This window comes from Peromyscus leucopus, chromosome 10 (assembly GCF_004664715.2).
Source record: "Peromyscus leucopus breed LL Stock chromosome 10, UCI_PerLeu_2.1, whole genome shotgun sequence".
Taxonomy (NCBI): Eukaryota; Metazoa; Chordata; class Mammalia; order Rodentia; family Cricetidae; genus Peromyscus; species Peromyscus leucopus.
In genome coordinates, this window is record NC_051071.1 from 34,106,146 (window position 1) to 34,118,262 (window position 12,117).

A 12,117-nucleotide genomic window follows, 5' to 3' on the forward strand; every position below is an offset into this window, starting at 1 on the left:
TGCAACACTCCCGATCTGCTTTCTGCTTTTGAAAGATGGGAGTCTGCAGACCACCCAGTGTTGCTAGGGGTGAAGAGTGGGAGCAGGGTCTTGCTATTTCCAGCAGGAAAGAGATCTCATTCCCAGAGCCCATCCATATGGGGATGTTCTCTGTGAGCCTGATGCGGTCTTAGAAGGAATATGGTGTGGACAGGGGCAAGGGAACTGACCTCTGTAATGAAGGTGTGGTCTGTGCCATTCCTTGGACACTGATTGATGGCCTGCCACTTCCCCAAGGGTCCCAGGGCCCTTTGCTCGTTCTGGAGCACCTCAAGTCCCTTCTGATGCTCAGAGCAGGCAGCTCGCTGCTCTGTCAGCTCCTGCCTCAGGGACTCTGGAAGGAAGAAGAGTGAGAGATCATCCCTAAACTTATTCCAGGATCACAGAAGCAAGGGTATGATATAAGGGGCATTTGATGTGCCCTGCAATCACTCAATATGGTATGTATAATCCCACTACCCTGCCATCCTCCTTCCCCCATCCATTCCAGCTCCATTTTATTATAAGCAACAGAAAGGGTAAGCAACCCTGAGCTACGCAGCTATTAAATGGTGGAGCAGGAGCAGGATTCAGCATTCCAAGTGTTTCCTTTTTGTTCTGAACCACCTGGGTGGCTACTGCTGGCTGGTTAGGAGGAGTATCGGGGGGCGCGTGTGCGTTGGCCTCAGTCTAGACCAGATCCTGAGGCAACATTGGGCCTGGGCACCAAGTCAAAGGAAGAACAAGGAACCTGCTCTGGAGTCAAGGGTCTCAAGTCAGGAATCTTGATATTTATGTCAGCTCTTAAGGAGACAAAACATTCACAAGTTCTCTTAGCTATGAGCGCAGGATCTCGGCTGGCTCATGGGGGCAGAAGATGCTTATCCATCAGGATTCAGACTACAGCCAGAATCTGTCAGGAGAAGGTGACCCAACAAGTCATTGTAGCCCTGTGGGGTGAACACTGTCGGTGCCTTGGTTGGACAGATGGCAGACTGCCCAGGCCACGCAGCTAGTGAGAGTAGGAATTACGTTTGAAAGCTAGCTAGCTTAATTCCAGAGATCTTAACTGCCTCTGCTAACTCCTGGAACACTGGGGGCAGGGGTGGGGGGCAGTTGAAGTCAGAATGGAACCAGAGATACATTTTATGCTGGGGATAGCTTGAGGCAGGCAGAAGAAATTCAGGTGGAGCCTGGGGGCCTGAGCTCTCCAATTTGAAGATGTCACTGGGATGGAAATCCACAGAATTGAGGCACTCCAATGAAACCTGTGCCAGGCCTCATATCTGAGTTCTACTGAGTGGTAACCATAGTGTCTGTGTCCACTGGACTCATGTTGCACACTAGACATGTAATATTTAACATCCCATTTAATGCACACAATGACCCTATTGTAGTGGGTAGCCGTTCTAGCTTTGATCTGGAAGTTCCAACCCCCATTGAGGCTTTGGTAACTGTCACGCCTACAAGGCGGGGCCAAGAGAGGGCCCTGAAGACCGGAGATCCAGATGTGCCGCTCTCTCTATTCCTGGACCCTGGATGGTGGAGGTAGACCAAGCTGAGTTCTCTAGAGAACACCGCCGGAATGTGACACACCTTCCCCAGACCTTGCAACCTACCTATCCCTTCATTTGTAAGTTACGCCACTAATAAACCTCCCTTTTAACTACGTGGAGTGGCCTTAATAATTTCACCAATATCTGGCATTCACGTGGGGCAAATTCCAAAGGCATGGGTGGCTCCCACCCTCAGCCTCCTCCCTGGCTGGCAGGTACCTAAACCTGCCTGCAAAGTTCCATATAACCAGAGAACACCTACATGGTTCCATTCCCAAAAAAGGGAGCAGCTAGTCCGGTCTCAGTTCCCTAGCTTAGCCCCCAGACCAGCGAAAAACCGCTGTGAGTGAGGCATTCCTCTCCTCCCTGACTGCCGGCTCCAGCTCCCTGCCATCTCCTCCTTCAGCTTGGCTTGGCCAGCCAAGGTTGCCAGCAGGCTGTACCAACGCCTCCTGCTGGCTGAAAAGTGCTACTACACCCTATGAGGTAGAGACAATTACAGATCCTTTTTTTTTTTTTGGTTTTTGAGACAGGGTTTCTCTGTGTAGCTTTGCACCTTTCCTGGAACTCACTTTGGAGACCAGGCTGGCCTCGAACTCACAAAGATCCGCCTGCCTCTGCCTCCCGAGGCGCATGCCTTTTATTTACAGATCCATTTTTATAGAAAAGGAAAATTCAACCTAGAAACCCCATCCCTACCCCTCAGGTCTAATGGATAGTTGGGAACGGAACTGGTATTGTTGCCGTGGCCTGTGTACCCTGAGTGCCACTGGTTTCCATTTGTAGAGCATGCAGGCAGCCGGGCTCTCCCAGGTGGATAGTGGGATGTTTACCAAGCAGGAGAGGCTCTTGCAGTTCTTGTCTGGCCTTCTCCTCTAGGGCCTGGAGCTCCAGCAGGTGTGCCTGGTGTTGGATCTGGAGGCTGTGACTGGACTCCTTCTTCAGGAGCTCCTCTGTGGCCTGTGGGCAGAAGCAGAAGGAATGGGACATGAAACTGGTTACTCGGGACTCTTTTGTGGTGGGCTTTCAGATTGTGGCACACTAATGGCCTGACCACACCACACGCCTTGTAAGTATTTTTAGCTAGCAGATAGAGTCATGGTTTTCATGATGGTGTGTTTGTTCATTATACTTCTTTTTTCTTTTAATTTCTTGTCCTTTTTTTTGAGCCAGGATCCCAGGTAGCTCAGGCTGGTTTAGAACTCACTTTGTAGCTGAGGCTGACCCTGAATCACTAATCTTCCTGCCTCCACCTTCCAAGCAGATTATAGGCGTGTGCCGTCACACACCTTAATTATGTAGTACTGGGGATGGAACCCAGCCTCCAAACAAACAAAAGTAAACAAACAAAAGTAAGGTGAATACTTCACCAACAGGGCGAGCATCTCCACCCCATGTATTTTGTTCTGTTTTTTCCTCTCCACTGCTTTCCTCACACACATGCTTCTGCTGGTCCCTTTCCTCCACCTAAGAACTTTCTCTTTTCTGATTTCATGGCACATGCGTTCCATCATCCCGTCTTAGGTCCACTGTCTGCTCCCTTTAGACTTCTGCTTCCCGGCTTTCCACATTCATGTCCTATGTGGTATGTCTGATAGAGAACAGAAGGGACGGATGGGGCACTTTCCTACTCTGTATTATAATGACACATTTATATTTCATTTTAGGGAAAGGAATCTACACATACATGCTATTAACAGCTTAGCACACATACAGTGCTAAAAGTTTGTTTGTTCTGAGTTGTTCCTCACCAGCTCAGATGCAAGGCTGGTACTAGTAAAAACTAACTAGACCCAGCATTTCAGGAAGCATATGAGCCCAAACACCTACTGAATGAGGGAAGAGTGCAAGGAACGGTAACAGCAGCACAGACCCCACAGGTCTCAGAAAGTGGCTCATCATCGGAGGTGAGGGGCGTCGGGGGAGGCAAGACTGAGCTCTGGAATGATTGTCTGTTTCCTGCCTCCTCCTTTTCCCAGGTGATCTGGGGGCTGGGGATGAAACCTAAGATTGTTTTTTAGGATGTTAGCCTGCTGCTTTCCTGGACAACTGGCTTTCTGAATGAATCGAGAATGAAAGATTCAAATTCAATTCTATCTGCGGGTACACCGCTAGGAATTGGAAACAGGAACACCAGAATTCTGGCCACTCTACAAGCACAACATCTGGACTCTCTGACATGTCATGGAGCTAACAAGGAATCACAGTTGCTGCCTGGCTGGGGCTTGGGGTTTGATTCCGGCATGAGAAACTCCAGAAGGGCAGCCAAGTCCTTTTACTTGGGGACTTCCCTTCTGCTCCAGGCGCTCTCTGGAGCCTTTGCCTAACAAATTGAATTGCTATACATTTCGGTTCGGGTTCCTTGCTTTGGCCTCTGTTTTAGCTTGTTCCGCTCTGTTCTGTTTTTATTCCTGATTTCATGCCTCTGATTTCAAAGCATCTTTCTGTCCCGTTCCATCTGGTTTATTCCAGAGCTCTGACTGTTAGAATGGGTAGCAAAGCCTCTATTTCTGGCAGCAGTTCCTTGGGGGCATGTTCTGGCAAGATGCTCTGACTATGTTTATTCATCTGTGGGAAAAGGGTTGCTGGTTTTGATCTCCCGAAGTTTGGAAGGAAGTCAATGCCTTTTGTACACCAAATTGCAATTATGGGGTTAGTCTATGTATTTTATCTTCTGCCTTTGTCTTGCTCATACAAGATAATTCCCTGTCCAAGGACACTGGAAGCTGTAATCTTGGACAGCTCTTGATGGAATGTAACATCCTGCAACTGACAAAGAAATTAAATGCTTAAAGGAAACTGGCTCACAAATGCATGTATCAATGCTGTCTGCTTGGGACTTACAGCAGAAAAGAACCTTACCAGTTTAACAATGTGTGGCCAGGTGTTCTTGATTTGTTACATTGTGTCCAACATGTAATTTGGATTAAGCTCCCTTTTAATAAACTGGTAAATAAAAGCCTGGTGTGGTGGCATGTCTTTAATCCCTGCATGCCAAAGGCAGAGGCAGAGGCAGGTGGATCTCTGAGTTCAAGGACAGCCATGGCTACACAGGGAAAGCCTGTCTCAAAAGAACAAAACACAATAAAATAAAATAAGTTGATAAATAAGCTTGTTTTGTCTCATAATACTAAGTAAGGAGATTAAGTAAAAAGAAATTAGTAAGAATGAGAGGAGATTCAAGAGAAAATGTAAACATCAGGATATATTTTTGATAATAAAAGTTAAAAAGAGAATTTTCTTGAGAAAAGTCTTTTGTATGGCAAAATAAGGGATTGTCTTAAGAGAAGAGACAGAATATTTCCAAAATGGAAAAAGAAAGATGGAGACAAAACAAGAATGCTGAAGCATGTCGTAGAAGGTTCCAGTAAGTCATATAAGGTTTGATATGTGTATGGTGATTGCTGGTTATTAAAATTCCTAAGGTCAATATTCAGGACATGAATATAAAACTAAAATCCAGTCCTTGCTTTAAACAATGAGGTTTCCTTAAGACACAGGTCTGTTTTTAATAACATTCATAAAAACTGGCTTAAAAAGCAAAGATTTTGAGGCTATGGAGATGGCTCCGTGGCTAAGAACACTGGCTTCTCTGCCAGAGAACTCAAGTTCAGTACCCAGCACCCAGTTCCCATGACTGTCTACAATTCCAGTTCCAGGGTGTCCCACGCCCTCTTCTGCCCTCCGTGGCCATAGGCACACACATGGTATTCACACAGACCTGTGGGGCTGCTGTCACACTTGGACACAGTGGATGACTGACATTGTGCAGTGTAGAGTAGCAAAGCCTGATTCTCATGGCTCCTGCACTTTTAGGTGATTTTTGTACATTATGTACCTTATGTATGCGTGACTAAATGTGTGTCTGAACTGTGAAATATGCCAAAGTTATAAATTAGGTAAGTTTAATGTATGCAAAGTGAACAATACTTTTTGTACAAAATGCATATGGCCAATGAAATTCTTTTGACATTTTCCTTTTAAAATCACCACCACTCAAACAAAACAAAACAAAATCACAAGCCACCCAAACCTGCCATTTGAGTGGTCATATTATTTGAAATCCTGGTCTACCTTTATTGGTCCTGAAAAAAGAAATAATTTTGTTATATATATCAATATATATATATATATATATATATATATATCACTTTATTTCAGAAAATAAGTCTATTTGTCATTAACACCATTCCCTAAATTTGTAAGAACTCTAAAAATTTTATGTTGTCAGTACTATAACCTATTATCATCCTAAATTTTGCTTCAAAAACAGCATCTAAATTACTATGTATCTAATTTACCATTCATGACTTTGGTGTAGTCCTTCTGTGTCCTAATAATAATTATCACTGGTTTATTTATATGTCAAGTGCCTTCTAAAATAGAATGCATAGGAGAGAGCTTTACTATGTCTACCTCCAAACTAGAATTGATAATGATGTTAAACTTTTCATGGGTTCCTTACTATTCTCTTTAACCAAAGGTATTAAACTTGCCCTAATATTGTGCATTCTGACCAGTGTCTCCTATAATTTAATGATATTATAAATTGGCTACATAAAGATTATAGCACTGACCAGCATGTCAATATATTCCTAAATGTGCAATAGTGGCGCTTAATATCTTGATGGTAACTGTCTTAGTTAGAATTTTATTGCTGTGAAGAGACACCATGACCATGGTGACTCTTACAAATGAAAACATTTAATTGGGGATGGCTTACAGTTTCAGAGATTTAGTCCATTATCACCATGGTGGGAAGCATGACAGCATGCAGCCAGACATGGTGCTGGAGAGATAGCTGAGAATTCTACATCTGGACCTGCAGGCAGTAGAAAGTGACTGCCACACTGGTCATGACTTGAGTATCTGAAACCTCAAGGCCCACTCCCAGTGACTACTTCCTCCAGTAAGGCCATATCCTCTAATAGTGCCACTCCCTATGGGTCTATGGGGGCCAATTGCTTTTAAACACCACAGTGACCAACAGCTGTTTAATTGAACTTAAGGTTCACTTAACAGGAGAGAAAATTATGACTGGTGCTTATACCCAGGGCTTCTGAAATCATGGATCTTAGAATAGAACCCACTACTGCCACTTTATTGTACCAGCATAATTCCTAAGTACATTCTAAACCATATCTTTAGACCCACAGGTAAGTGCAGCCCTTACCCCTCACCACAGAAGCTTCTTTTAACAGCAAATGGAGACTGTTGTGGAATATTAGTTTAAACTGTGTTACAGTTGTTAATGCTGTGGAACATTTGTTTATTGATGCAAAGATGTGTTGCATCCTTTTATGTTGCATTTGTTTAACTCTGTAAAGCTGTGTTACTTTGCCTGCCTAAAACTCCTGATTAGTCTAATGAAGAGCTGAACGGCCAATAGCTAGGCTGGAGAGAGAAACAGGCAGGGCTGCCAGGCAGAGAGAATAAATAGGAGAAATCTAGGCTTGAGAGAAGAGGGAGAGAGGAGCGAGAAAAGGAGAAGGAGAGGAGGAGGCAAGGAGTCAGGGGCCAGCCACACAGCCACACAACCACACAACCACACAGCCACACAGCCACACAGCCAGCTACAGAGTTAAGAAGGGAAGAAAGACATAGAGAATAAAGAAAGGTAAAAAGCCTGTGGAAGCTCACAGAGGTTTCCTAGTGAAATCTGAGCTTGCTTTACCCAGCAGGGCTGCATAAGGGAATGATTAGACCACGGCATAGTTATCAGGTGTTTGGAAGGGTCTGCACTTGGCTGTGCAGTGTGCTTTGATTTAGCAAGACATGCTTTGATCTTTTGCCCCACCCCTAGGCATTGTTATAGAAAGACCTTTTGAAGAGACAGAAGGGGCCTGTGGATTTTGATCCAGGTCCTCCCGAAGCTATCCTGTGTTTCTGTCCATCTCCTCTCTGCTATCTTTCTATCTAAAAGTTTCTTATTCCTCTCTCCTCCTCATAGGAACCTTTTAAAAGGTGGGAGCTGGCCTCCCATAGATAGTGCCCTGAACAGGGACTTAGGTTCAGAGACCCCCCCCCCACAAAAGCCCAGAGGCAAAATGTAGAAGAAGAGAAATGAGTTAAATTAGAAAAGCTGACTAGAATAAGTCAAACTAAGACTGGGCATTAATAAGTAAGAATAAGTCTCCGTGTATTTATTTGGGAGCTGGGTGGTGGGCCCCCCAAAAGTAAAAATAAACAAAACAAACAAGCAAACAAACAAAACAAAACAACTACAGGAGACCATCACAGAAAACCACAACTGGACACAATATAGAAATAATGGTTGGTGGAAAGGGCAGCCCAAAGGCTACATCTTCAACACATCTCCTATACCCAAGGCTCAGGAAACATCACAGAAGAGGAAGCAGGAAGATTCCAAGAGCCAGAGGATCAGGAAGTCTGCCACGAGACTGTGTCTCCTAGAAATGTCTGCCTGCACAAGTCCTGAACAATGACAATACCAATAGGCAGGCTAATGATCATCTCACAGGGTCCTTCCTACCAGGCAAACACACAGGCTAGAGTTGCAGCGGCTGACAGACCCAGGATCCTGTGAGCTGGGTTGTTCTTATAGATCGCAGGCAAATTTGGAAGAAGATATAGAAGAATAACATTGTTTTGTTTTTTCTTTTTTCTGGAGTGCCTAGCACACAGTCTGTATGCATGGTGCCATTCTCTTTTTAAAGCCTTTTTTGTATTTTTATGAAGGCAATGCGCTCCATACTATAAAGAACTGCACAATACTAAGCAACAGGAAAACAAGCAGGCTCCTCGTCTCTTTCCACACCTGTTCTTGCACTGCCCACCATGCGTGGTTTCTTCTGGTGTTTGCTATCACAGAAACAGGTGTCTCCGTTCTGCTGGATCTTGGTTATTTTTGAGGTTATGGTGTATCTTGCGCTTATAGTAGAGGATTTTGTATTTCACGTTTTATATCTCATAACTTCTCCCTTTCAGATCTCACAGGCATCTATCTCGTTTTCAAAAACAGATGGGCATGCACTCCGACAGCCTTCTCTGCTGAACTGAAGCTGTCCTGATGGGAGCAGCACTCCCTTGTGCAACTTTCTGGCTTTCGTTTGAATTACTAACTGTTGTGTTGAAAGCAGATTTGCTTAGTGCTCTTTAACTGAGCCTTGTCACAACTTCTAAAAGTGAAAGAGTGAAAAACACTCCCAACACAACGTCCACATCAGTGCTCTTTCCCCTGGACCCACATCTTTCAGGACCTCAGCAGTCTTGCCTTCTTCTAGGCCGTCCAGTGGTACAGTGGTTCCTAAACTCTTCCCGTTTGTTCCTAATGGGGCCATAGCCAATTTCACTCTCTTCCAGGTCTGCTTCCTTTCTATGAGACACCTCTTTAGGAGGCTTCCTAAGATAACAGGAAGGAATGTGATGCTTGAGGCTAGCCAGAAGGTAGCAGGTACAAGGTGCTGAAGTTGCTTGAAGTGCCTACTGGATTAAATGTCATGACCTGGCCACCACACTGCAGCTTCCTATACCCTCTGGAAGGCTTTTTCCAGCTGAGTGGTCCTTCTCAGCTTGCTCTTCCCCTTTCTCTTAAGGCTGCCTCAATGAGCCTGAGTTCCTGGCATGCATCACACACAGCACCACTAAAAACATGAAAGCAAGGTGCTCTTTTTCTTTGAGACAAGGCCTTGTGTAGTCCAGATGACCTTAGTTTCATAGTAATCCCCTCCTTTATCTACTGGGGTACTAGATTATAAATATGTGCCACCATGATGCCTGATGCAAGTTGTTCTTATGTTGTTAAGAGTATACAAAAATAAGAAAAAGTAAACCAGGTACTCAATGGACCAGACTCTGGCCAGCAAGCTGCTGAATCTCTGTGAGCTTTTCATTAATGTAGAAAAGGTACTAGAATAACAGTGTCCCCATGGTTGCTGTAGTCCTTGGAAACGGTGGATGGAAGGCATTATGCAGAACAACAGAGCCTTGCAGGGACTGGTAGGGCAGATGCCCAGCAAACTGCTCACTTCACAGGGTCACCATGCTTTGAGCTCCAGGCCTTGGTTTTCTCAAGTATAAGCAGGGCTCACTGGTGGACAAGCTCAAGGTGGGCCTTGGTGTCCAGGCTGTGTTGAAGGCTCTCCTGGAGACCGTGCTGCGGCTTCTTCCTCTCATGGTCTGACAGCTTCCTGAGTGCCTGCAGGTCTTCCCTGTAGTCACTGGCACATTGCTGCAGAGCCTGCTGCAGCTGGGACTGCTGAGACAGACATCCAGCTTTGGGGCCAGGTCTTCCCTGCCCTAGGACTATTGTCCTTAAAGGCACCCTTCCCAGGGCCACCTCATCCTTGCTGAACATCCCTCTTTGGAACTGTTAAGGGCCAGGGAGGGTGTAAACCTTCGGATACTTTGGCAGTAAGTGCTCCAGAAGACTCCTCAGGTGGAGCCCTGAGTGCTTGGAAAGAGGTGGTTGTGGGCTGAGACACGAACCTTCCCAGAGAAATCGAGGGACCAAAGAAACCTTGCAGAGGTCCACAGGGCAGCCTCCCATACCTTAGATCTCACTCCTTACTGAGACTTTTCTTCTTGAAACTCTTCTAGTGTACTGTGTTTAGTATTTAGTACCTCTTCTGTAGACAGAAAATACAGTTGTCTCTGTGGCTGCAGAGGACTGGTTCCATGGCCATATACGACAAGGTAGTATCTGTATATCACACACACACACACACACACACACACACACACACACACACACACACACACACCCCTTCTTATATTAAAGCCTTACTACATTACTTATAATACCAAATGCTATATTAATAGTCATCAAGATGCTTTGTTTAGATAATTATGGCAAAACATAAGGTTTGCACACATTCAGTACAGATGTACTTTGCACCAAATATATTCTGAAGTTGGCCAAACCTACAGAAACAAAAACCCAGGACACAAACTACTTATTGTCTGCTTAACCTTTGGTACATATGAATATACCCTCTATGGATAAAATATGAAGACTTTTATGATTTGTTCATTGATGGATCCTCATGGCTCAGAGTAGGTGCTCATGAGTACTGCAAGTTTTGTTTTGTTTTGTTTTTTCCTAACCACTACAATTCCAGATCATGGTGATTGTGAATAATTCTGCAGCGAGGAATGCACACATCTCTTTGATGTACTGTTTTTCTGTCTTTTGGGATCTCACTCAGTAATGAGGTTTCTGGATCACACAGTCATTCTATTTAGAATTTGGAGGAGGGAAGCTGGAGAGATAGCTCGGCAGTCACGAGCACTGGCTGCCCCTCCAAACACCCAGGTTTGATTCCCAGCACCCACATGATGGTTCACAGCTATCTATAACTCCAGTCCTGGGGGATCCAATACTCTCTTCTGACTTCTGTAGGAACCACACACACATAGCACACAGAAGAAATTCATGCAAGCAAAATGCCCACACACATAAAACAAATATTAAAATTTTTTGAGATTTTTATATCATTTATCATTTTAAAATTTATTTTTATTTTATGTGTATGATTGATTCCCCTGCATGTATGTATGTATGTGCACCATGCATGTGCAGTGTCTGAGGAGTTCAGAAGAAGGCATCGGATCCCCTAGAACTGGAGTTATAGTCTGTTGTTAGCCATGTGGGTGCTGGGAATCAAACCAGTGTCCTCTGGGATAATAGCCAACACTCTTAACTGCTGAGCCATCTCTCCAGCCCTCTATTAAAAAAGATTTATTTATTTTTATTTATGTGTATGTTTGAGCACTGGAAGTTTTTAATGAATAAGCAAACCCAAGATGTCTACTTTGCCCTGGACCTATAACAGCTAGATGGGAACTAGCCCTGTGTACTTTCCAAGGCTGTCTGTAGGAAAGGCACAGTGGCACTCTGGGATGGCTGAGGCAGAGCCTATCCAGAGCTATCTTTCTACCTGGGTTTGTAGTTTGGCCTTTTGGTTCTGCCAGTCCTCTGGTCGATGTCCAGTCTCCATTGCCTTCTCCTTCAGCCCAGAGCCCAATGGAGGCTGTAGGTTACTTCCTTCCTTGAGGGGTTCTCCGATCCTTTGAAGATATGAACAATAGAATGATGAAAGGTTGTAGATGTTTCAACTACTCCTACCTGGGAGGAGGGAGCTCCTGGAGGAGTTACTGGGATAAGAAACCTTTGTCTTACAAAAAGCGACCTGACTTAAGTTGTAAGTTTTAGCATACAGGGTTCTATAGAAACGACATGATCTTAGTGAGTGCCTAACAAATAAGAGGCTGTGACCTTAGAGTTCTGAGGGACCCGAGAAGCATCAAAAAACAGGTCTCTAACCAAGTTTCATAATTTTTCCTATATATGGAAAAAAAGAAAAAACATCACACTTTGCCCAGCCTTCCGTACTTTCAAAGCATGCTCGTAATTTTTACTGGCTAGCCCAGGTATAAACTGGGAGATGGGAACTAGGCTTCTCCCTATTGAAAAGCTGGTCAAAAGCTTAAATAGTTTGGCATCTTAGAGAAGATGCTGACAAATGTCTTTCAGGGAGAGACTTTCTCACTCTGAACTCTTGAACTCTGGAAATTAAAATGC

General features: G+C 44.5%; 1 protein-coding gene across 2 annotated transcripts in view; it reads right to left on the reverse strand.

Moving 5' to 3' along the window:
- The window catches only part of Fam184b (family with sequence similarity 184 member B), a 100,513-nt gene that overhangs the window by 13,340 nt on the left and 75,056 nt on the right, over window positions 1-12,117 (reverse strand). For both annotated transcript variants that reach the window (XR_005092330.1, XM_037209017.1), the window contains exons 8-10: window positions 11,474-11,603; window positions 2,408-2,534; window positions 210-373 (exon numbers count right to left, since the gene is read on the reverse strand). Coding sequence is in view for 1 of the 2 variants with exons in the window: in XM_037209017.1 (XP_037064912.1) it covers window positions 210-373; window positions 2,408-2,534; window positions 11,474-11,603 (421 nt within the window). In the remaining variant the exon portion in view is untranslated. The remainder of the gene's footprint in view (window positions 1-209; window positions 374-2,407; window positions 2,535-11,473; window positions 11,604-12,117) is intronic.